Source organism: Tigriopus californicus, chromosome 6, assembly GCF_007210705.1.
Source record: "Tigriopus californicus strain San Diego chromosome 6, Tcal_SD_v2.1, whole genome shotgun sequence".
NCBI classification, from domain to species: Eukaryota; Metazoa; Arthropoda; class Copepoda; order Harpacticoida; family Harpacticidae; genus Tigriopus; species Tigriopus californicus.
In genome coordinates, this window is record NC_081445.1 from 8,264,073 (window position 1) to 8,290,129 (window position 26,057).

The 26,057-nt window shown below is 41.2% G+C and overlaps 4 protein-coding genes across 8 annotated transcripts in view; 1 reads left to right on the forward strand and 3 right to left on the reverse strand.

The window, feature by feature from the left end:
* LOC131881635 (Ca(2+)/calmodulin-responsive adenylate cyclase-like) overlaps positions 1-18,115 on the reverse strand; it is a 37,924-nt gene extending 19,809 nt beyond the window's left edge. For 2 of the 5 annotated variants that reach the window (XM_059228557.1, XM_059228556.1), the window contains exons 1-3: positions 17,545-18,114; positions 10,077-11,316; positions 5,518-5,667 (exon numbers count right to left, since the gene is read on the reverse strand). In XM_059228557.1, coding sequence (XP_059084540.1) covers positions 5,518-5,667; positions 10,077-10,655 — 729 coding nt within the window. In that variant the 5' untranslated portion in view covers positions 10,656-11,316; positions 17,545-18,114. Of the gene's footprint in view, positions 1-5,517; positions 5,668-10,076; positions 11,317-17,544 lie in introns of all 5 variants that reach the window. The other 3 variants (XM_059228554.1, XM_059228553.1, XM_059228558.1) reach the window with 2 other exon arrangements.
* Positions 18,116-18,994: 879 nt separating this feature from the next.
* LOC131881641 (glycosyl hydrolase YngK-like) lies at positions 18,995-20,699 on the reverse strand. Its single transcript, XM_059228566.1, has 5 exons — positions 20,479-20,699; positions 20,264-20,418; positions 19,867-20,195; positions 19,383-19,805; positions 18,995-19,322 (listed from the first exon to the last, which is right to left on the reverse strand). The coding sequence occupies exons 1-5, from the start codon at positions 20,543-20,545 to the stop codon at positions 19,058-19,060; spliced, it is 1,239 nt and encodes a 412-aa protein (XP_059084549.1). The 5' UTR covers positions 20,546-20,699; the 3' UTR covers positions 18,995-19,057.
* A 242-nt stretch (positions 20,700-20,941) lies between these two features.
* LOC131881638 (glycosyl hydrolase YngK-like) lies at positions 20,942-23,656 on the reverse strand. Its single transcript, XM_059228561.1, has 6 exons — positions 23,411-23,656; positions 23,254-23,344; positions 22,646-22,704; positions 22,414-22,571; positions 22,005-22,333; positions 20,942-21,945 (listed from the first exon to the last, which is right to left on the reverse strand). The coding sequence occupies exons 1-6, from the start codon at positions 23,610-23,612 to the stop codon at positions 21,048-21,050; spliced, it is 1,737 nt and encodes a 578-aa protein (XP_059084544.1). The 5' UTR covers positions 23,613-23,656; the 3' UTR covers positions 20,942-21,047.
* A 1,528-nt stretch (positions 23,657-25,184) lies between these two features.
* The window catches only part of LOC131881639 (calponin homology domain-containing protein DDB_G0272472-like), a 9,102-nt gene continuing 8,229 nt past the window's right edge, over positions 25,185-26,057 (forward strand). Inside the window, exon 1 of the mRNA XM_059228565.1 lies at positions 25,185-25,314. The gene's annotated coding sequence lies outside the window, so the exon portion shown is untranslated. The remainder of the gene's footprint in view (positions 25,315-26,057) is intronic.

Here is a 26,057-nt window from a genome sequence, read left to right on the forward strand (position 1 = left end):
GCTAGTAAACTCGGCTGAAATTGCGGGGGAACAAGGCAGTAATCAATCTCCAAATCGGATCTTTTCATCTCTGACGTCAGAGTGCGAGTTTTGAAGCTCGTTATCAAAGAAGCNGAATTGCGGGGGAACAAGGCAGTAATCAATCTCCAAATCGGATCTTTTCATCTCTGACGTCAGAGTGCGAGTTTTGAAGCTCGTTATCAAAGAAGCCGTACGTGCGTGTCTTCCTAGCTCTCAACCCATCTATCCGTCTATTCACTCATCCGCCCAGTCCAACACCATACTGGAGCAGGTAGCTGGTAGGTGCCTAGTATTGAGTTTGAGTGTGGTGCGTGGATGTGTCCTTGTATGTCGTCTGATTGGGGAAGTTTTCCTGCCTCTCTGAAGAATGACTCATTCAAGAAACCCAATTCGCTGTCTCAGCTCTCACATGGACAGCGGGATTGGATGATGCTCAATGTCACTCACAATGCTTGACCATCGTTTGGCGGTGAAGACAGAGGCAAGAACGTAACTTCACGGCCGTCAAATAATGAAACTGGCCAATTTTCAGTTCGGGAACAGACCTCAGACTCGAGTTTCCTGACTCTAGGGGAAAAAAGGCTGTCATATCCAATTGAAGAGAAGGACGGATGTCCCGGAATTGGCACCTTTTCCATCAAGGACGCCTTTCTCATTGGTTGATTTGTAGCTGCGTCGGAATATGATCAACAACTGAGACCAGACTTTCAAGGTCGTTATCAAGGTCACAGAATGACAATGGGTCTTTTTGGTGATGGATAGAACGTTTCATCTTCAATTACCGAACCAGGGTAAGGCCGAGGTTGGTAAGACATTACTATTGGCACTTGGCGAATGTACTCGCACATGAGGCAAATTCGTCACTTTTGATCCGGCACCAAATTGGGAATGGTCACTAGTTGTTCACCCTGGAAATCAGCCTTCTCAACAAAAAGGCCAAGGTGATCAGCACCTAAAGTGGAAAAAAGAAACCGACCAAACGACCTTTCAATCCTTGTCATTTACGCGTTCAAATTGAGCACAATTTTTGTCTTGGCATTTTCTGTTCAGAAGCTTTTTGGAACCGTCAATGGCACATCAAGAAGGAGCTCTTCAAGTTGCCCGCCATGTAAAGTTCGTCCTTTTTTCGTGATGACCACAAACGACAGCCGGTAGGCAGGCATTGTCTGGGAAATATTTGGTCTCATTGAAAACCAAAAGAAATTAATCAAAATATTTGGTTTAAGCAGAAAATGTTTGAATTGAATGACATACCTCATCTGTATTGAAGAAATGGAAATGGGGTCAAAGCGTTGAAAAAAACGGCTCAAATCAGGAATTCAGTAATAGTAATGCAGAAGATGTCGACTTGATCCATTTTTTCTTATCAAACCAAAATTCATAAATTTTTAATGACCGTGTGTTGAACTATATTTAGGAGTATTCATACAATCGCGAGCCTTAGAAATCTTTTTTAACTCAGCCATGGAAATAGAGTGCGGGGAGAAAACGAAATTCTCTCAAGAATTGCATCGAAAATGCCAGTCATTAACTCTGGCAAATTCCTCAATATCTCAAAAAAAAACACCACAGTGAGACTCACAACACTGAATAACCATTAGAGTAAATGCCAATACTTCTCTACTAATGATTTGCATTGCAATAAAAGTTCTATAATTCCATTTCAAGCATTCAAAACCACAAAACTTAAAAAACCGTAATCAATAAATGTTATGAGTAATCTTAAAATACATATTCAATTGAAACTTTATTTTTCTCTCTTGAAGTGAAGATTACGGTAGATACCTTGCAAAACTGTAAAATTTCCATAATGCATCAAATTTTGAAATGAAATGTTTTAATGACATTGTTAAGCAATTGCCAAATATTGTCATACGTCTTTTCCAAATCAATAAAAATAATTGAATTTTCACGTCAGAAAATCGGTTTTCAAAGGTGATTTTTCAACTCTTATCAGAGCAAAGGACCACCTGAGTGGCTAGGGTAGTTTTTGATGCACATGTTGCTTCTTCTTTCCAACCTTACATTCCCTTTTTATTCTAAGTAACACCTTTTAATTATTTACCATTGTTGGGCTTTAAAAAGTTGTGCGAGTATGAAATAATCATATTTACTTTTAGGACACCAAAAGGTATGTCATTTGTCTTGGAAATCCCTTATAACATAAATAGGTTAGTTAAATTCATATTTAAATCATTGATCTGAGCTAATGAAAAAATAAGAGTCGCCAAAACTACGTTCTTTTGTTAAATTCGTCATCAAAACAGGCAATGGAATCTCTTATCATTTGACTAAACACTTAATCAGAAATGGAAACCACCGTGACAACGCAGATATTTGGGAACATTGAGAAGAATGCGATGTTGGAAATCAATTCTCTAGATGATGTAAATGCAGTTTTCCCAAGTCATTGACTGACACATGACAATTGGCTGCCAAGTTAGAGTGCAGCTCGATAAATTTTCCCCGAGATAAATGGCTATATATTCAGGTGATCGAGTGAAACTTTCTCTGTGGCTTTCACCCCCGTTCCAAACTCCAAAGAGAATCTCATAAATTGCACTTTCTTCATCTGTAATTCGCAATCTCCGCTTGGCGAAAAGTTCCAAATCGGAATGGGCGAGGCCAAACCTTGGTACGTTGCAAAGGGGCCACATTGATATTCCAAATTGCAGTTATGGCACGAGCTACATTCATTCAACGTGGAAATGTTTCAGAGAGGAAGGTCCGGGCCCACTATTCTTTTCCTTCCAGATGCTTTGGCTCTATCCTGAGGACACGGACAATTCTTTGTCTTTATGACGTCCCCTGGTATTCCTTCTTTCTTCCCATGAGCCCAAAGTGGCCTCCTTTTTCGGGGAGTGAAGTCATAAGGTTTACAGGAACAAAGACAGGAATGAGAAACATGCACTACAGTATGCATAAATGCGCTTTGTACGATGATGTTTTCTTCCGTTGAAAAGATGAATAACTATTAATTAAATTGCCGTCACTTTCTTCATGGCGTTTAGCAAAACTAGACTTGTGCGTGCCCCAATATGCCCACAATGCAGTGTTGAGAACCTGATCTTTCCAGAGGTGATGTCCGGGCACAAGTTGTCCTTCCCGGTCAAGTACTTGCTAACACCCTATAGCCCCCTTACGCTGCACGAAATATGTTTTACGTTCTGCACTCCAGAGGGCGCTTTGTCATTCAGCCTCTACCAAATAAAGGGCCGATTGGGCCAATTTCTTGTTATTGAATTATAATGCGTTTGTGTTGTTTTTGACTAATTCTATCAAAATCTTATTTTCAATTAGTGCCTCGGGTCACATAATGTCCGGAAAAGAAATTGCGTTCAAGGCAAGGCAAGAGCAGTTTATGTAGCCATCTACCATGCCTCTTCCCGTTTTCTTTGGGCCGTGTGACGTTGCAAATAAGGGCCCTTATTGCCCTGAACCCGACATCCCTTTGGAATATTGGTGGTCACACACCTTTGTCCAGTTACCTGCCTAATGCTATCAAAGGCAGGAACTGACAAAAAAAAATCTGTTCAATTTGGCCCATCCTCTTCTCTGCAATAACCAATATTTTTATCACTTATTTTTATGTACCAAAATGTTCATGTACTATCTGCAATGCCCCTCTTCACTTTTTTCATGTCCATTGAAAAATTCTAATCATACTCATTGTGATGTCATTTTCTAGTGAACTATTCTATTGTCCTTACCATTTTGACATTTTTCTTTTCCTTCATATTTAACCATATTTGTATAATGCCTATACACCATATTTTATACTTACTTTTGAGCCATGAACCAAGAGTTGCAATGAAGATGATCAAAAATATGGTCAAGACTTTTTTGTGACAATACTCCACTTCTTGCCATTGACTTTGAAGAGAAGAGCAACAAAGGCTTATCTGAGCTTCTCTTTAAACAAGAGAGCATGATTAGTAAGGTTACATAAATATAACAATTGCAATTTCAGGCCCAAAAAGGGTTTATTTCCCTTTTGCCACTTTTCAAGTTAATATGTCATTTTTACCAAGAAACGTCCAAAAATATAAATAGAATATGCAAAATCTTCTAATTTTGATGATGAAGATGATGATGCTTTATTTAGGGTCTCGTGAATAGTAGATGAAAAATAAAAGAAAACATTGACGCAAAATGGTTAAGGAATATAAAAGATTTGAGCACCCTAGGTTTGCCCAATAAACTGAATGGTTTGTTTTCATGGGGAGACCTTGACTAGATTGATGCCACTGTGCAATCCTCCGCTTTGATCCAAGAAAGGTGTTCGACTCAGAGTGCTCGCTCAGTCAACCCCGTGACCTTTTCCAAAATGTTCCCATGTTCATATTATTCAGAATTACTAGTGGCTTTTTAACAGAAAAACACGTTAATACAATAAAAGTAAAGAAAATAGACAAAAAACCCGCTATTCACATGCTAGCTGTGGTACCACATTGGTAGAGCATCTGCTTTCTTTTTTGCGAATCCTGGTTTGATCCCAGGCTTGCCAAGTCCAAGCTTCTTTGCGGTATTTAAATTACAGCATAAGTTGCTGCCTTAACAGCTTAAATGGGCGAACCTACGATCATTCCCGAAGGTAAGGTAATAATTAATGTTAAACGTTTGGCTGTGACGAAGGAGCGGGAATATCCCTTAATTGGGACACCCATCATCAGATGGCAGGCCGAGCGAGAGCGCTGTCCAGCTATTCAAGGATAAAAACACCAGCAAAAGATTTGACCAATCTACAGCCTTGCATCTCAGTAACTATTCTTGTTTTCGATTTAAACTCCATCGTATTGCTTTTAGGATCGCCGTTAATTTCATGTAGCAACTATATATGACAACGACCAAGTAGGGGGTTGTGTTGTTTTATTTAGGAATATTTTCACGCGTTTAACAGTTGTTTTGTTTAATAGTTTTGGTTTAGATATGATTTGCCAAGTGACGCTGACATGTGGCATATTTTAGCTCAAAAGAGTTAAAATCAGTCGAATAACTCGACTTTTGAAGTCTATCGAATGATGTATAATCATAAGTCTCAATTTTAATCTGGCATTGCGACACAGATGTATAATTTCTCGCATTCATAGTGCGTCCTTCAATAAATGCATTTATAGTCGCAAGGAATAATTACGAGTAAGATATTTCATTGTCTACTGTGCATAACATCAAGCTGTTCATACGTAAACAAGTGCTGGAACCGGTTATTCAAACGTCTGGTTAGATCTCAATTTTTGCATCTCGTACACTACAATACGTTTCGGGCAGAGGGTTACGTTCACGCGTGTGATAAAAAAATTGGTGAAAACATATTATATCATATATTGTCATTGCTCTTTCATAACCCAAACAAAACATACACTCATTGAAAAAAATCATCAGGTCGCTTAATTCTAAATGAAGGTCCACCCAACAAAACAGAACTAATAGAACATACCTTAGAGAGTATTAGGTATATCGTTGGTTTTTTAAACGAAATAAAATATCGTGTCTTACCAGCTTCTCATTTTCATCTTCCATTTCTAATCGGGCGGCGATGCAGTTCCTCGTATCCAAGAAGGCTTTACGTTGGGCATGTTCCATGAGATTGTGCACCAAAAGACCCACGATGTTCACAGCAAGGAACACGAGACTGTTGGAAATTAGCTGGAAGAGACAAGTGATGACTTTATAGCTTATACTATGGATTAGCATATAACACGCAATTATTCTCACAGTATAAAAGGTGATAAAAAGGAACAACAGAAGCACATTACACTTTTTTAATCGAAATAGTGCTTGACAACGAACTTTCGAATATGTGAATTTGAATCCTACTGAAAGCGACATATTTTTCCTTCTCTGTCTATGAAAGTTCGTTTTTAAGCTCAATTATAATGAGGAATCAACCTAATGATATTTGATGATTTTGCTAGAGCTATATTGTCGCTTGAATATTTTTATTATGACACTAAGCTCTGAAAGGGCAAAAACATGCAAGACGAAAGTGCGAAAAGTGGTACTCTACGAAATCACTATCGTTGTTTGGCACTTGCACTAAAGGACATTTCATTCATTCTTTACAAGTGTGTATTTACGTTCATTAACCGGTTACCATGTTCACCGGACATTTTCATGCTAGCAATTGCACTAGATGAGATATGGAAATATGAAATCCATATTTCAACAAAATCATAAGTAAGAAGGTTAAGTTGGCAATCCCAGGATCTTTCTTAACTTTATTGCCATTTTGTAACACTCTTGAGAATTAAGGCTAGTGTAATTAATGGATCATTACCATTTTCAGCCACTTGTGGCAGAAAGTGGCAGACATTCGATCAATCTCGATTTTTCCCATCGCTGGTAATGAATCAAGTCTCCTGCTTGTAATACAATCTTGAAGAAAAGCATGGTTGTTTATTATCAAACCCCATAAGTTTCAGCTCTCAAAGGCTTCGATTTTCACTTAATTTGGATACATTGTGGAACAAAGGACGCTTACATATCTTCCGTCATCAAGCAGCGATGGGAAAATCGAGATTGATCGATTTCTGCCACAAGTGGCAGAAAATGGTAGAAACCGGCAGAAAATGGCAAAAATGGCAGAAATTGTTGGAAGATGGTCAAAAATGGCCGCCGCTGGTTAGAATGGCCGATCTTGATTTTATAAGGTGGCAAAGGCAAGAAAGATCATAGGGTTTGGATGAGTTTTTCTTGTGTCCTTTGCTAAAAACCAAATTGGTATAGGATTGGATGAAATTCAAATTGTTCCTCAAATATTGATATTTAAACAGTTTGATTGAATTGATAACAGTATCCATAGACCACTGGCAATATCCAAGGCCTAGTCACAACAAGTATAGTTCTTTTCATCGTCACCAAAATGGCTATCGAGTACGATGTAACTGTTTTAAATGCAATTGTCGTCACTTTAACTCAAAATTCTAGGTCAATGGCAACTCTGACTGATATCGATTGCGGTGGCAAAATTCAAACTCCATCATACTCCAGTGACATTTAATGGTTGTTACATCACATTTGATGTCAAATACCCATCCCAGCGTGTCAAGCCTACATACAGTTAGGATTAAAAAGAAACATGAGTGTTCGTAAATACTAGAAAAAGATTATTCAAAATGGTATAATTATTTCTATTTTCACCACTTTCTGACACTTATTTTGGACTAATTTCTGCCATTTTCTGCCACCACTTTCTGCCAGGTGGTAGAAAATGGCTATTAACAATTTCTCATTCCTGTAATCAAGGGGTAGCACTTTACAGTCATCATAACTTTTGACCTAATCCTTTGATTGAACTGAAATCTGAGATGCACTTTCTTTGAGATTCAAGGTCTGGCTGACAAAGAACAAAATATTTTCGAATATTTTACACAGAAATGGGTACACTCATCTTTAGCCTATCAGTCCAAATTCCAGGGGTCCTTTTATAATATACAGTTCATCGATGACTCAATATGTTTATGATCTTGACAACCTTAAGAATAAAGTAGAATACTATTATTTGAGTAGAAAGTGGAAACTGAGAGCTACGGGACCAAAACCATTATCGGTCGTTGAAATTTCATTCACTTCAGACATTTTTTACATTTTTTAAATTTGCTTTCAAGCTAAGCATCATATTTGGCCTGTTTGGCTTTCTTACTGTCGTTATTTAGCCTTTTACCAATTTACCAAGTCAGAAGGTACCTCTTTCGCTTGGAAGGCCATCTGTTGATGGACGTTCCAATGTAAAGATTTTCCACCTTATCTATCACACCAATAATTAATTGTTACCTTATCCTCAAGAATAACCGTAGGTATGCCCATCTTATTTAGGGAAATCACATAGTAGTTATGTTATATAAATTCAACAATGAACTTGAACTTGGGTAGCCAGGATTTGAACATGAGGTAATGAAAGTGAAAAGTAGATGATCTATCAAAACATTAAGGTAATAGAAGCAACGAATAAGAATACTTTGCTACCTTATATCATAATCAGGATCAACTTTTACTAAGTTGCATACATAGACACAAAAGTTACTTACAAAATTCGGAATAACATATCAGCACAATTGGTTCTCTATCAACCCTTTCTTTCGTGTTCATTCTGATACAAGCGAAAAAGGCAAATTATGTTTGATCACGCGATTGTGTGTGTGCATATGGGTCCAGAAAATGACCAGTCTAGACTTTGCATTTCTACGTTTGGACATAAATAAACTTGGGACAGATCTCGACAGGATTAATCTCTCCCTCTGGTCCACTTAATCAAATTCACACTGAGTAAAGGTTCACTCATATTTCCAACCGAACATCTTCAAGCTAGCTTATTACTTATCCTGCCTTTCCGCCCGATAATAGATTGCCATGAATTTATCATGATCCTGTCATTTTGTGGGCCAAGCCTCTAAAGTTTTGAGGGCTTTCTAAAATCATGATTTACAATCGATTACTTGCTTCCAGATCCACAACAGAACACTTTCCCTCAAACCATCTTGACTCATGTATGCAGAGCCTTCACATCAGTGCCACGTTATCGTTGAGCGAATAGGCAAATGCATTTATCTTGACATCCAAGACGTTTCTCTGACCCTGTATGCACAATGTGTAGCTACATACAGTATATTCTATACGTATGTATAAACAACTGTGAGGCATGGATATCCATCCTTCTTTGTCGAGAAAAAGTGGAGGACGAAAAAGTCTCATTTAGGGTGGAAAGGAAATTGGACCTGGGCCCAATTGGATTTGACATGTCTCTCTTTAGACGCACATTCATTTCTTGTATTCGCCTCGATAATAAAAACCACCGAGTTCGATTCGGATAGTTGCATAAAAAGCAAGTCTACAAGGTGTTTTTTGTCCTCGAAAAATATCAAGTTCGGAAGAGAAGCACTCATGATTTGTGGCTTTGCAGGTTTGCATTATTAACAAAAGCAAACAAAAGCAATGCCCAATTTGGTTTGCCAAAAACTAGAATTATCCTCGAGACGAATGTTGGGCTTACTAATGATTCCAAAACTGTACGTGAAGTATTCGTAAAGGCAATATCATTGAAATATCCCCTCTGAAAGGGCTTCTGAGAGCTGGTCTTTTTCTCTCCTGCGAAACAGTGTATTGGCAATCAATAGGAACTCCATTTATCATTGTAAATCTGGCAAAAAACACGGGTCTCATAGTTTGGCCTTTCTTTTTACGGTACAATGAACACTTGGGAACGGAACTCCCGAGCTCAGAGGTATTTGTCCGAGTTAGTGTTGTCTGTAGAGAAGTTTGATAAAGTTCGATAAAGAGTTTCATATTTCCATCGCCATTGAAAGCACGCAGAAAATTCAATAGCCGGCTCCGTCAATGCATTAGTTTGAACACTAAGGATATTGGCAAATTCCATTTCAATCCGAATCGGAGGTCTATCACGAACACTTTCAGGTCTTCTTCCATCCAAGACTTAACTTTGAGGGCGACACAAATTCCGATGCATTGAAAACGCCTCCACATCAGATAACGTAACTACATGTACACCAATTGAGGATTGGCTGGAGCAAGAACGAAGAATAAATGTGTCATGAGTATTGTAAAATGGAAGTGCAAGGTTCGATTAGGGTTTCTTCGAAAAATTATTTTATCAAGATTCTTTGAATGAACTGGTGCGGAAAAATATCCCAGATTCTTCCAAACATATCTTATTGCATTTTGCAATAAACAATTAGTAGCGATCACATAGTTGTCTGGATATTTGAAAAATGATATAAATGTGTCAAAAAGGTATTATTAATAAACATCAAAAATTTGCATCGGGGCAAACTCCGCGGGTTTTCATTCCTTTCAGAGCGAAAGAAAGCCGGAAAATTGGAGCATTCACATTTGGGATATTTTTTGCCAATCAAAATGTCACAAGGTTGATCAGATGAAATAACAGCTCCCGTATCAGATGGAACAAGAATAAAAAAGAGTTATGCCCACTAGAATTCCAACATCCTTTCACCCGGATAAATACACTGTACACTGTACCGTAAAGCCGGCCTTGAGCTTATAAACGGTAACACAAAACCAGGCATCAATTCCATTCTTACCTGTTCAGCATGCAATCCGAGTTTATTTTGCACGAACACTGCACTCACAATCAGATGAATGAATGGGATGGTTAGCCCAAACACGAGCGCCACCACGGTCTTCATGGGCAGCATGGCATAAACTAAGAAAATGACCAGCACGGCTTGCCACACCCCATCCGCCTCCACATATTGGCGGGCGTAATCAGCTTGACGGGAGAGGCCGAAGCTCACGGGCAGAGAGGCGATCACAAAGGTCAAGGAAAACAGCAAGATGCAATAACACACGTAGTTAAGATAGGTGTCCTCCATGGACTTGGTGGCCAGGAAAATGAAGATGACCACGAAGATCAGGCAATGGATCGAGTTGTACATGTTTTCCAAGGTGGGTCTTTGGACCAGAACGAAGCTGAGAACGGCCAGAACCGCCGTGAGGACGATGAACAACGCCACAAACGAGCTGATGGAGCTGTGCTGAAGTTTGAAGATGTACCGTTGGAACAGACCCTCCAATTCGTTATTCTCAAAGCGATGGCGATTGAAGATCCGGGAGAAGGCCTCCTTCCGGTGGTTCTGCATGGCCTTGACACTGTGATCCATGGTGAGTTGAGAGGGGTTGCTGCGAGCGATCTCACTGATAGTTACGCCTCATTCTTTTGTTTTCAAATGTCGCCCTTGTTGTGATGTCAGCTGACTCGGAATCCAAACTAACGCCAAAAACGACCGAGTGGCGAAGGCTGAAGGGGAAGACGGAGCGATGTGAGCAAAGAGAGGCCGACCTCGAGGGTTTGCGAAGGCCGCGGCTTCTTCTCGTTCTTGGCTAAGCACTCTTCAAAGACAGGATGACGACGTGTCCTTAAAGATCAGAGATGGAGAGACATGGAAAGAAGACCGTCTTTCCCCGCGAAAGCTACATTGGGCAGAAGAGTAAGCAAGAGGAGCACGAGGAGAAAGACGACGAAGGAGAGTGGAAGTGCTCGGAAAGGCTCAATGGAACTGCATTTCAGTCCCTCTTCCCCAAAGTCCTGGTGGGTAGGTGGGTGGACGATGGTCCTAGACGATGTACACAGACGCGAGATGTTATTCTACTAGCCAGAATCCTGAATGAGCCAGCCTCCGTCTTCCGCTCCTTCACATCTCACTCTCCATGATTGACGCTTTTTTCGTGGCCTTGCGGACTTTACCATTAGCGGACTAGAACTAGAAATAGGCTTGGTCGAAGATCGTCCATTATTAGACTGGGCGCTCATGTAAGTTGTACCTGAAAGTGAAACAAACAAGGGTTAAAGGCTGTCCGGGTCTTTGGAAATTCAAGAGCTTGTAGATACATCTGGAATATCCATCCGTACGTGGAACAGATCGGCCTTTCATAGCTTCATGATTAACAAATGAAAACAAACTTGTCCTCATTTCAACATTGACATCCAGAGAATGAAGAACTTGTTTTCGACTCTGGATTTTTGGAAGATCCTTTTTCAGGTACAAACATCTTTTGGGTGAGGCGCAGAAAGAAAAACCATCACCCATGGTTAGAAATGGATCACGATCGTGATTTTTCCATGATGAACTTCCAGCATACAGAGCAGAAACCGTCTGTTTTCTAAATTGTTCGCTTTCTGTTTACATTTTTCAACGTCACTCACTAGTGTGAAACATTTCAAAGAGATTTGCCGTTAATTTCTTTATGCTGGGTTTCCTTCGTCTCGAAAGTTAACTTGTGGTACTTGAGAATGAAGTTTGATTGCTTTCACAGAAGCGGGAATAAAACATTGATCGACGGAGCCCAATGACAAAATTGTTGAAGGGATGTGCCATAATAAAGCTTTCTAAGTATCCAAGGGATGCCATTTTCCCATTCAGAAAAGACTGCAAAGAGATTCATTTTTGGGGCCAGGCTCCACCATGCATGCATGAATCAACCCTCTCTTTGTGGAAACCATTATGCTAAGCCTCAATTTGGACCTGAGTCACTATCCAAGACCAATATTGGGGGTCCTGAGGTATTTTTAGGGCTTGTGCCCCTTCATGTCCTTACGAATAGTTTCTGCACTCACTTTTGAGGTGAACAAACTTGAACAATATTTGGTGCATTTTTTCGCGCGCATTATTTGCAATGCAAAGTGAGATAAGATTGCTCACCAGAAAAACAAAACAATCCAAAAACATTTTTTTTTCAGGGCACATTTACTCTTCCTCAAATAAGTTCCTCAATATTCTCCCTCTGATTACCATTGTTGAAAGCAAGGGCGCATGTTTCTTTTCTTACCAAGTTATTGCATACAACACATCTCTATGATTTCTGCTTTCATGGATGTCTATCCTAAGTCAAGTATTTGTTTCTAGAACATTTCATTAATACGGAGTTTTTTGGTGCAGTCTCTGGTCACGCCGCAAAGTGAAACCTCATTAGCTTATCCCCCAAATCCGATAGACAGTCGCTTTGTCAGTCCGCATAACCGCATGCGTTCCTTAGGAGCTTCCTTGCGACTTTGGACCAGTTCTACTCTGCTAGAGTCCATTCTTTTTTTCCTGATCACCCAGGGATGCACCTTAGCCAATGTTTACTCACAAACTTGTCGTCCTTTCTTAACCTTTGTCCACAAATCTGAAGTAGAACGAATACCTAAGCGCCACGAGGACGTTGTCGGCTCCTCTACAAGATTATGCAATTGAATTGCTTTCCATGTTGTACGTGTACATCTACTGCTTTTGAGTTGTTGGCATGCCAAGAGTCAATTCAGAACGAGGAGGGAACAGGAAAGAAAAATCCAGATAGAGGCTTGAATTGATGGAACTTGCATAAGACATATTATCATATACACACACAGTGTGAGTGAGAGAGCAAAGTAGGTAGGTAATACACTACTCGCACTGGTGTCATGAGTCGCAGGAGCCTTCATGGATATTTGATCATAAGCTGTTCCAATATCCAATATACGAATGGTGGTGGTCTCATAGTGACGCAAATCACAAACCACGTCTCGGATGTATATTTCCTCAAAGCCTCTATCTTTGGCAGGCTTTTTGAAGCTAGGACAAGCTCGAGGATATACCGATCGTTGGCAACCATGTACCAGGATTTCGTTATTGGAGCCACGGCAAGGCAAGAGTAAATGTAAATGAGACATGTGCCTTCCTAATGAGGTCGACGAGGGTGTTTCATAATTGAAAATGGAAGTTGATTGATGTGCGAGTGAGGGGAATCACTTCTCCCACGCAGAAACCGATTTGAGTCCGTTCGAGATTGTCCTTCAGATTATTACATTTTGACATGATCAAGGCCTCATCGAGTGACATAATTTTGTCTTGCTGTTTGATCACCTGATAACCTGACATGTTGAAATTGGATTAGAATTTTGAAATAGAAAAAGAACCTGAAGAGTGCAACCTCAACAACAGATGGCAAAAAGTGGCCAGAAATGTAACTGTAAGCCACTGGGGACTTTTCTTTCTCAGAAGGAAATGGTTGATGGACGGTTGCCCTTCGCTGATGTCCCTTGAAATTTTGGAAAAGTAAAAGGAAGAAGGCAGTCTCTATCTGTCATAAAAAAGTTTTGCTTTCAAGTTTGACTTAATCTTTTCATCTCATCTAAGCTGCCTGAGAATGGAGAGGCCTAGCTAGCAATCTTTCTCATCTCTCGAAAATTGGAGAGATTCAAGAGAGATCGTAAGGCTTTGTTATCAACCTCCACGCGAATGAAGGTTGCGCCAAGTCAGGTACATACATATTGCACCCATAGATCCAGTTCTTGTGACAGTTTCATTTTCTCAAAGGATTAATGTTCGAGAGTCCATTATAAAGAATAACCCCTTTTTTAACCTTTATGGCAAGAAGCTAAGAGGCTCGTTGGTAAATACTAGTTCAAGAGGCTCTATGAACACTCTGAATGCTTCACTGACCGTCTTCAATCTAGTCGAGTGCCCTCGTGTGTCCTATCAATATGGATGGGATTCCGTTGATTTTCTTTACCATTGTCTTTTTTTCCGAGTCGGTCCCCGGTGAAAGTCAGCTTTTACGAACAAAGAATGAACGTTAAAATGAAGAAGATGTCATGATCGCAGATCGAGAGTGGGAGATAACAACTGTCGTGAAAAAGATTTGAGAGGTTCGATATTAATGCCGGGGAGATAGATCCCTTCTCTCTCTCTCAAAGAGCCTGCAAACCAAAATGATCTGTCTGAAGCAGGTTCGCAGATTGGTAGAATTGGTAGAAACCGCTTGGGTATGAATCTTTTCACACTGAGAAGGTGAAGTTGTTTCTGTTTAGAAAACGAAGCAACGTTTGGTAATCCCACACGCCCTCTGTGAAACCTGGCAATAAAGGCATTCATTTTTCTTGCCAGAGAAAACCCGCCTCAAGAGTGGCCATTGATCACAAGAAGAGGGCTTTGCTTTATGACTCATTCAACCAAACTTGATTTTTTGGCACAGAAACAGATTCCGAAATTCCCGTCAGTTATTTTGATCTTGCCCTAACTTTTTGAGGATTGGCTTGCTTGCTATCATGAATCAATAGAAAAACAGGCGATTGCCCTCGACGGTAATGAAACCCTTCAAGATGGTTGAGGGTCATTGGTTCAAGGGCGTTCATGGATTTGGGAATAGGTTATTGGCGCAGCCAAAAGGGATATTGTTAGAAAGGGGAAATTACTCCTATTATCGAATTTGGGCGAAGACTCAAGATGATCGTTCAGACTAAGATAATCAATTGAGAGTGTTTAATTGCTATTTCTCAAGCATATTGGGTCCTTTAAGTAGGAGCTGTCTGATGATTTCAGCACACATTTTGGGAGGTCACTGAGGTACTCTTCAAACAGTAGAGGTACTAACAAAACAAGATACAATGCTCAATATTTGACAAAAAACTTTCTAAGCTACATGAACCATTCGCTTAATGAATAAATGAATTGGAACTATAATTTAATCCCTTGACAAAGAACTATTAAGGCTCAAAAGTACGAGTGACCTCTAAAAATTTGATTGTGACGTCATCTTCTTTTCCTGCTTCAAATATATGTATATTGTAGAGTAAGGAACCTATGGATATTGACGGTGAGAACTTTAGAAAAAAACCATAAATCTTTTGTTGAAATAATAAAATCAGCCGAAAAGAAGGCAAAAGTATAATTTGTTTTTTTTTCTGACATCGGTCAATCATTGTTCAAATGAGAGAGCGACGGGCGTTTCAACACAATGTGATTTCGGCTGGTTGTTAATGGACTGGTTCAAATTGTTTAAATAGTTGAAAGAGATCGTATCCCAATACTTCAGAAAAGCGGTACTTTCTTTCTGTCAATTCTCCAGAAATGAGGGCGGGGCCGACCAACCATAAAACGGCCTTTATCTAATCCGAGTCGTTAGGCAGGAAACATCGAAGTGGTTTCTTTGGATACGGATAAATTAGACTCAACGATGAGTCAGATCCTTGACCCTCGTCGGTTTCAGAATGGTAATTTGGAGATGAGCCCCATTTTACATTGTCTTTTCTCTGTGGTGCATCTTTTCGAATCGTCTGTCCTGGGATAATTAGGATGTTTTGAGCAAAGCGCATACATCTAAATGAACTGATTGTATAGAGCAGCCCATGTTTTACCCTACTGTCACTGCAACTCTAACAAAGCATAACACAGACAGCATAGACAACTTAGTCTACAAAGACTCAACGCAAGGTTCAATCTGATAAAAGAAAAAAAACTTGAGCGTTATTTGTTATCAAGGCGCACATCCCGATCAATTTAGAAAGAGCTGTTTTAGAAGCTTCGTTTTCAATCCTTTTCGTACACTTCCATTCCTCTCCTCGGATATCCGCTCAACGAGAATCTTGGGTCAAGGAGTCACAGGTGACAGTTCATGTGGGTGCACGAGTTAGAAGCTAGAGACTTTGAAGCCATATTGGGTGCACCGGTTTTTCCCTTTCCTTCTGTCCCTTTCTCTGATGATGTCAGGATGAATCGATCATCTTGGTTGGGCTTTCAGTTTGATTGAAGGCTCAAAAATCTCGAGTTCCTGCCTAAAACATCTGTCCTCAGGTGAATTGGGGAGTATGTCATTTTGTGAACCGAGCAACAAAGAGGAGAGGCCAATTCATTGTTTATTTGCTCGACACAACGGCAGAGATTCGATAGCAAGAAAAGCCGTAAACATGATATTCCTAGCCCCGAGAAATACTTCCTTCAGCAGGATGAATGAACGGGGTTGAGATGATGATGATGATGATGATTGTGAGCATCCTCCCTCCCCTTGCCGTCAAATCCTTGGCGAACAATTGGAAATTCAATCAACGAGCGGCTCATCTTTCCCCAACACCGAAACGAGAGACTATCTTGAGCAAGAGCAAATGTGGAAATGAAATCAGAATCGGCCGAGTTCTCAAAGATTTCATCGTAAATTCCGGATAAAGTTGTTCTTGACAGACATATGGGACACACCTGGATGTGTAGCATCCGTTCTCGCCACGTATTTACTCTGTACATGAAAAATGAAGGAGGACAGATCGAAGTATTGACTTCAAGAAATCCTCATTCTTTCGAGATGATTGGCAACGTTATGTAAACAAACATCTGGCCACCATGTATGTTGTTCAACAATGTTGTTCCTCTCTCATGTCCATTACGAAGAAGTTCAAGCGGAAGAAAAGACTCATTGAGCACCTGAACAAGCCAATCTCTCCCCCAAGACGGATATGCTTTTTTAACTTGAAACCTTGCCAAATCCATGGGATAAGAGGTGCCAAAGCCTGACACGGCCTGACCGGGGTTAGAAAATTCCACGATTTTCACGTCGTTCTTGAATGATATGGCTCATCTGTCAATTCCTCCGAGCCTAACTAAATGACATCGGTTTGGTCGTTTCTTGGACGAAGCCTCTCGGATTCGGATTAATTGGGTCCAGTTAACGGGATTAGGTTACGGTCCGGCCTCTCAGATCACAAAATATGACTGAAAGTCCAAGTGCCAACGGAGTGGAACAGGTGCAGTTATTCCTTCCCCTAGGATTATAAATACGCCTTGCGTTTTCCTTGAAATCTCACTCGGCTTGTCTTCGGAGCATTTTGATATCAAAATATCACCTTTAGAAGGGGGCGAGAAAGTTGAGTACAAGTCGTCTTGGGACATGGAGACCTAGAGAATTTCCGCTAGCCGTGTGCATCCCATCCAGTCAAGGTGAAAGAAAACAATGGACAACGAAGGTTAAAGTGATTGGCATTTTTGAATGCTATCCGGTATGTTCTAAGTACTAAGTGGTAAATTGTTGAAAGGTTGAGCCGATATTTTTCCCACCTCAAATCTCAAATTGCCGTACCATGCAGTTGTCAGATGCAGAACAAAAGCACTTTGGCATCTAATCTTCATGCCGGTAGATAGACAAAACAACTCGTTGGACTAAGAGAAATCTCAGACCTCACGCCAACCGATATCGAGCTCTCTCATATGGGACAACACCCCATCACGACGGTTAAAAACCGATGAAATTGAGTTGGAAGCCTACCTCTCACAAATTGTAGAGATGATTCCCATGGTCTTTGAAGATGGAAGATAACACTGTGTGTGGAAGAGGCCGTTTAGAATAGTAAATAAAGTGATGCGGATGTCTTGTAAGTTGTAACCCCGGCCAGGCGAGGGTCCAAGGTATCACGAGGAACTTAAGATGAGAACGACACACAAAGGCTGGTATCAGGGTCCAGCCTCACTTCGTATTATCTCAAACAAGAAAAAAACACAAGGCGAAGTGAACAGCGGGAATGAGTGAGATTGGACTTGCTCTTTTTTATCCGTTTTCACTCTTGGAGTCCATTTCTCACACTTCCCTTGTCGTCAGTTTTGTGGATCTGACTCTTGACGATGAGTTTTTCTTTTGGGCAGCCAACAACTGGGTCGTCTTGGTTCATCCCTGTGCTTCCGTGCTGCTGGCACACATTTGCAGGGTTCTTCCAATAAGTGGGTTGGCCTCGCCCGGCGACTCCATCTAGTATCTAGCCAGTGTTCTGGCGTGTCTCCTCCTTGCCCTTGTCTGCAATTCTGTCGCGCTCGCCACTCGTCTCTGTACCTCACGAGCAGCTGATGTAAACGCAGATCTGGGCGCCTCTAGCGGCCAGCAGATTGAGCTATCCTCTCTAGCACTATAAACGCTTTTGAGCTGTCGTAGGAAGTCAATGTTAGAAGGAAAGCACGAGGGATGTGCCAACTGGGACAGGGCTTTGAAACCGGAAGCTATTTCGATTTGAACCCTGTCTGTCCACAAATATGTTTTATAGGGCTCTTATCTGCATATTGTATGCTCTGGTTTGTCTTCGAGGATTCGTATTGTTTAGAGAATCCCGAAGTTGAGATCAGTAGGCATCAAAGCGCAACTTGTGTCGAGCATTTTTTTCCACGAAATATAAGTGGGGCCTCCTATGTCCTATTTTGATGTATTCTACTTTCGCAATTTTGATCCATTACATCCATGAAAATAAATGAGATCTCAAATCGGTTCCTCTCCTTTACTTGATTGGCTTGTCCTGACTAAAAATCCACATTACTAATGGCTCAATCCCAAAGAAAAGTCTCAAGCAACCCTGTTGGCCTCCTTTCCCAAGCCCTCTAAGTTGGGCCGGCTTGAAAATTGAAGAGGAAGTGGATATGAATTCCCTCCCTCCCCTCCCCCTTCTTTTCCCCACCAAATGTTACAAACGCTACAGACCTCTAGTACAGACTAACCCTGAAAACGATGGCTTAAAGAATGACTACTAAAACAGCCCGCACTATGCCGGCATTCCGAAAACAAAGACATCGAGCGTGCGATGTTTTGGGAACCCAAAACGGAAGCCCTCCCAACGAATACACTCCTGTCCCTTGATCCCCAAAAAGTCTTGAGATGACCAACCTTCAAAGACAGAGTTGGAGAAAGGCACTCCAAGATGGAGTTTTTCAAGCATTCCTATTTTTTCAAGATCTACTCAAGTAACATGATATTTATTCCAAATTCCAAGATCGTACGATTCGGCTCGTGTTCATTGAGTCTAAGTTGACCTTTTGCCTTGGACACGTTCCTCATCCAGCCAGGGCTTTGGTGGAATGAGAGCTGGACCAGGGTTGATGTTGATAAACTCGGTTTTTATGCCCATTTGGTTGTCTCTGAAGTACTTGGCACTGTACTGAATGTTACCCAAGGATCCTTGATCTCGTCTGATGTCATCACGTGTCATTTCCACTTGTTCTAATATGTCTGAAACATTCCATCCCTCCAAGATGGCTCGGTAGGCCGCAATAGCTGCATAGACGTGTCTAAAGATAACAAAAAACAACCTATAGGTTTGGAAGAAAAAAAATCACAAAGCCCCCAACCTGTTCAATGGGTTGACATCTTCCTGAAGCCACCAATCAAGAATTAATGGAAAACTGGTGGACTCGGGTTCGTTCCTGAAGTAAATCTGGGGTGCCATGAAATCCACCCACCCTTGTTGGAGCCATAATTTTGTGTCGGCATATTGGCCTTCGAATGGATCGAAGCCATTCAAAGGAGGGGGCATTCCACCCTCTTGGCCTGGCTTGTACAAAGCAAAAGGACTGATGCTGAAAACGGCTTGAGAGCGAATCCTGTGAACCGTTTCATAACAACGCTGGACCATGCGGTTCACATTGTCCCGTCGCCAATCTCCAAGTTCCATATCGTTGCCGTACATGGTGTATGTGTCTTGATCTGGAAAGTCCACTGCTTCTGGATACGGATAAAAGTAGTCATCAAAGTGAACACCGTCCACGTTATACCTGTGAAAAATTTAGATTATCACAACTCAAGTTCGTGACTCTATAGTTCAGTCCTTTTTACCTAGCGAGAATGTCTTCTAAAACGAGGATCAATTGATCAGCCACCTCGGGTGATCCAGGATCCATCCAAAAAAATCGACCGTACGTGTAGCAATACTGACTGAGTTTCTTGCACATATGATTTTCAGCCAGATCTTCAAAGACGACATTTGAGCCTGCCCGATATGGATTCAGCCACACGTGAACTTCTATTCCTCTCAAATGAGCCTCATCCACCATAAACTCTAAAGGGTCGTAAAACGGTTCAGGTGCCAGACCTTGCTTTCCCGTCAAATATTGGGACCAGGGCTCATATGTGGAGTTGTACAAGGCGTCTCCCACTGGTCTCACCTACGTAGATGAATTGCAGCTAATGAGTTGATTTCTAATTCCATTTTCTACTCAAATTACATGTTTACCTGGAACAAAACCGCGTTCATATTCATCTCTTCCATAGCATCCAAGATGTCGATGATTTGAGCCTTCTGCTCATCGGTGGAACCCGTGCTACTCAACGGCCAGTCAATGTTTTCCACGGTTGCCACGTACATGCCTCGAAACTCAGGATTTGTGCCTAGAGGGTAGAATTTGTGTGCTCTCGTCCGTGTTCCACCTTCTGACCTTGACCACTCACCCGTCCAAACCCCATCAACCCAGCTCAGGGTCCAGATTGCCAAAGAAAGAATTGGAACAGCCTTCATTGGCAGTTGTGTGTAGAGAGAGCCACTTGGCAACCCACCACTTCCGTCAGTGTCAACGAGTAATACTAGACTAACATGTCATTGATGGGAAACAGAGATAGGAACAAATATTGACACCTTCGTGTCAAATTGGGGTCAGTTTGTGACTTCATTATTACAGGTGGTCATTGGGGTAAAGAATACATTTACTTACTGTGCATGCAAATTGCTTAGGAGGAAGTATAAAAACTGGTGATCATGAGCCATGGAAATATTTGCAGTGAGAAATATGTGATAAAATAGCCAACCAAATGAGTGCCTCAATGAAGTAACAAGTTGGTTGTCGAAAACCGCTTGCTCACTAACTGAGAGCACAACAGCTATGTCCAAATGTGCTTCATAACGCGATTATCAGTGTTTGTCATTTGTAATCTGAATGTGTATTATGCGAAATCTTTACAAACAATTCCAAAGATGTGGGTTATTGATTCGTGGATGGAAGTGATTTTTCAAGCATTTCGACTTATTCTATTTCAATAAATGTGGGAGAGCCAAATTCGTTGGCTCCGTTCTTTCCTTGAATCATGTATTTCCCATTGGTCGCAATGTTAAAAGTACGGATGGCTTTGGGTATTGTTTTTTGAAGGACCCACTTGCCATCCACCTCTCTATGAATTGACCAATTTCGGACCACTTCACTCTTCTCCCCAAAATCCACATTGAGGCTTCTACCTTTAATGACGACCTCAGGTTTATCTGGAATCTTTCCCTCGCCCAACCAAGCCATTGGGGGAACAGATGCCTTATTAGGGTTGATTCGGATGAACTCGTCCCTAATTCCGTCGTAGTTGTCTCTAAAGAACTTGGCACTGTAATGGATGTTCCCCAAAGAGCCCTTGCTCCGTCTACCATTATCTCGAGAGAGAGCCACTTGGTCCAAGAACTCGCCCACTGGCCAACCATCCTCCAGTCGATATACACCTGTGGCGGCATAGACATATCGATCCATATCATTGGCCTCATCCAACCACCAATCCAACAAGGTAGGATAACTTTGTGCTGGAGCACTAATCTTCCAATACAGTTGAGGCGCAATGAAATCAACCCAACCATTTTGTAACCATAGCTTGGTATCGGCAAATTGCTCGCTGTACGGATCCAAACCAGCAATGGGCGGTGGCATACCCCCCGGCTCGCCCGGGCGGTAGATCCCGAAGGGGCTGATACTGAATTTGACAAGACTTTTAATACCATGGATGGTGTCGTAGCAACGCTCGATCAACCGATTGACGTTGTCTCGACGCCAATCGGCTCGAGTCATCCCATTTCCGTATTGGTTGTAGGTGCTCGAATCGGGAAAGTCGTTATCTCCAGGGTAGGGATAGAAGTAATCGTCGAAATGAACTCCATCAATGTCATACCTGGCCATGTTCAGTGTTATGGTTATCAGGTGAAAGAGATGAAGTATCTATCAACGTACCTGGTCACGATATCGGTAATGACGTGGATCAAGTGATCCTCCACTTCTGGTGCGCCAGGATCCAGCCACAAGTACTTGTCATACACATAGCAGTATTGCCTCAGAGTGTTACAAACATGGTTGTCAGCCAAGCCATCATAATTGGTCTGGATTCCTCCCCGATATGGGTTCAGCCAGACGTGAACCTCCAAGCCTCTTTTATGGGCCTCTTCGACCACAAAGACCAAAGGATCATAGTATGGACTGGGTGGTTGACCTTGAGTGCCAGTCAAGAACCGACTCCAAGGCTCAATGGAAGAATCGTAGAGAGCATCGGCCGCAGGGCGAACCTGGAGTGCGATTCCTTTTAGTTAGCCATGGTAAAATTAGAGAATCAAGAAGCTTTTTCGAGAGTGGATATTATTGTTACCTGGAACATGATCGCATTCATGTTCATTTCCTCGGCCGTATTCAAGAAGGCCAACATTTGATCGTGTTGTTCTGAACTGGATTCGCCACCGTAAGTAGGCCAATCTACGTTGAAAGCCGATGCGATGAAAAGCGCTCGAAATTCCGGATCAGGAGCCTCTGCAAGAGCATTTTTTTAAAGCTTGTTAAACAAACGGTGTCAATAGTTTGTTCACATGGGAAAAGGCTCTTACGGACTGCTAAACAGCATTGGCGTTCGGAAGGCCCGGCGCAAAGGCCTCCAGAATAAGATCTGTCAAGAAAGGTTGAAAATTAGTCATTATTTCTCAATCCACTCAAAATATCAAAAGCAGAGTTTGAAAGGGATTCGCATTTTTTTTTAAATGAATGTAACGCAAGAAAACAATTGATCATCTTAAATAGCTTGACATAGCCAGTCCAATTATTCGACAGAATGTTTTTAATTATAATTGCTTCATAAGAAATATCAAGATTTGTAATTAAGTTCATAGAGCTAGGTTCTCAGGAAATGTAATTATTTCCAATCGCATACCAGTTGCCGTTTTTCTAAGAAAATGTTGAAGACCAAAACTACATGTCTTACATAATGCCACTAATTCCGTACCACAAATCACAAACAGGGATTCTCATCTTTAAACTCTCAAATAAACAAGTAATTGTCTTTCATTACTCCCAAGCAAGTTGCGATTTCGAATTTGAAATTGGTCAATTGCCTCATCAAATATTTACATTCGTTTGTCTGAAAAGATTTGTTTAGTTCTTATTTATATCAAGCAGGCGTGATCTCAAATACAACCACTCTCAAACAGCTTCAACCAACCCATCACAAAAGTTAGAGTTGAGTTGACATTTGCCACCCTGCGAGGTACATCCATCGTCTTGTTGAGACCATTCGTCCTCCTGATCTAAGCCTAAATGAGTAGATCAACATTAATACAGCTTGGGTGGCAATATATCCACACGTCATTGTTTCATACAAGCCTGATCGCAAGGGAGACAGCACCTCCGATAGGAATCTCCATCACACACTCCGGATTCCCAACCCGCCGTGCAAAAATAGTATCGCCAATCCAAGCATTGCCCTCCCTGATTGGTACATTGAACATCACTTCTGGATTCGACTTGACCGCTGGAAACTGTGGTCAAAATGGCCAAGCATATTAAGGTCAGCACGTGCATCACTCACGGTTAGTCGACAACGACTTAAGAAGGATGTTGACTTTTCGTGGCGACTTTTAATCTCAAAATTGATGTTGTGATAAGTTCAACGTTGATTTTGTGTGATTTGTTCATTTACATGCACATTTTTTCAACCTTAGTACACATCCGATGTACCTTATATAAAGAGGAGGTCGCAATGAAATTTGGCAGCAAAATTTGACAAGATGTTCAACCTTATGTTCATTTGCCGGTACTTTAATCGGAAAACTATTATCATAATACTTTATTGATTCCTAGCTCAGATTCAGATCAGTAAAAATCCTAAAAACGTATCAAATAGGCAAATTTTCAAAAAACCTGTCCAATGGAACAAAGGGTTGTGAATACTAGAAAAGAAATTAAGAGAACAAGAATAAAAGGTTGCGTGGTTTTGGTTCTAGGGAAACCGACAAATCCCTTGAACTGCGGACGGTCCCTGAAGAAATTCTTGAAGTCCATTGATCCACCTACAAAATACACGTACTTTGTTACCAACACAACCTTTGGAATGTGTGTGGGACACAATTCATATCTCATACACGTAAATACAAAAAAAATCTATTCTCATAATTCATTTGAACTAGTCTGGTGGATTCAAGTCCACCCTCGCCTTCATATCTATGTGTTTGGTACCCGTACCTACCTCTATCCAAGTTCCTCTACGTACTCCTACCAAAATCCAGCCGACATCAGAGATGACGCTAATTTCCCACATTGTTTGGTCAATGCTTTTCCATGCCTGGATGGTCCCAGTTTCCATGGATCAAAATGCCTTTCTCTCGACGCCTTGACGTACACACCCACCCACCCACAGATCCATGAAGGAACGGACTTTCGAGGAGTCTCGTGCCTTTCTAAATCGACCAATTCATGAGTGCCAAGCTCTGCAGACCGAGAAAAGACCCTCCCTGGGCCGCCAAACACCCCCTTCAAAACTATCCAAGAGATATCATGCCTCCAACTTTGCCAAACAACTAGACATGTTCAATGAGAAGTGCAAATCAGATGAAATATCTACTTAGTGGATATTTGTTTAATGAGAAAAAAGAAGGGAAGTTTTTTTAACTTTGAGCTTTCGTTCTCTGTGTCCATTGATTTTTATTTGAATAATACTACAACGCTAATTATCGAGCACAACATTCAAGAATGTGGATTTGATTGTTAGCCTATTTTGCTTTGACCGGATTATTGTCGAGCGAAACCTGTCTCATATTTTTCATTGGAATGACGTTATTTCAATTCTCATCTTTCCATGCTTGAACACCACCTTCTGGAACAAAGGCCGTTGAATGGGCTTCGAACCTGAGACCCTCTCCTCATAAGAAGGTATTGAGATTGACTTGTTTATCTGTCCTCCCTAAAAGTTGTCCACAAGGGCTGCAATAAAAGAAGGGAAAGAGAGAGGGTGAGTTCTACGGATGAAAGAGCAAATAACAACCAACACTCTTCGGTCCAAGGTAAGAATTCGGAAGTGGGACCAACTCGAGAAAGGGTGGGGGAAAGTTCAAGACCAATTGCCAGGGACTAGAGTTACCCGGTGGAACAAGCAATGCTGAATCATCACCTGCTTGAACATTGGGCCGCAAATTCCGTCTGTATTAATCATCTTCGTCTTCAACCGCACACAGAGTGCATGTCGTCTACAGATTCATTCGTATTTGGAAGGTCGTCAGGATAAAAGGTAAGTGGACGACAGTTTGGGTTTCATAACGCCCATTGCTTTCGAAGCACGCAATTGCCTTTTTTACATGGGTTCAACATAAAAACCACGTACCTTTTCACGATCGTCTCAGGTGCTGGACTTCCAGGAATTAAGATACTTCTCGGAATCTATCGCCTAGAATGGCTAGTGTGAGTGCGTTTGTGTTTGCGATGCTTCGGACATTGTGAGTTGTGACCTGTGCTCGGTCGTTGGGTGAGAGACAAGGGCAGATATGGTCACAATTGAGCATGCGAATGATATGGTTTAGATATAAAACAGAAGCCCATTAATTCACACCCACAACACAAGAGTGCAATTGTTAAAAGATCTAAAAATAAGGATCGGAATGAGGTGTGGAATGTGTATCACGCTTTGAGTAACGACGGTAGTCAATTTGTGCCGAAAAATGATGACTATGGAAAGTTTCATCCGAATGAAGATCTACTTTTATGAAAGTAGTGCCATCAATATGCTTGGGTGATCAAAATAAGCCCTGAGACATCCCAAAATTTTGTGACTACCCCTGTTCCTCTTATTAAACTCAGATTTCTACTTAAACCCTATGAAAAGGTTACTTTTTAAAGTAGCTCAGAATCACCAATTGTCTTTCTCCTTCTTAAACGATTATTTTCATCACTTCGACTTTAATGGAAACGAAGCAAAACGTTTAAGAACGAAAGCAAGGTGAAGTAGATTTTGTTACAAAGCAATCTATCTGAAAT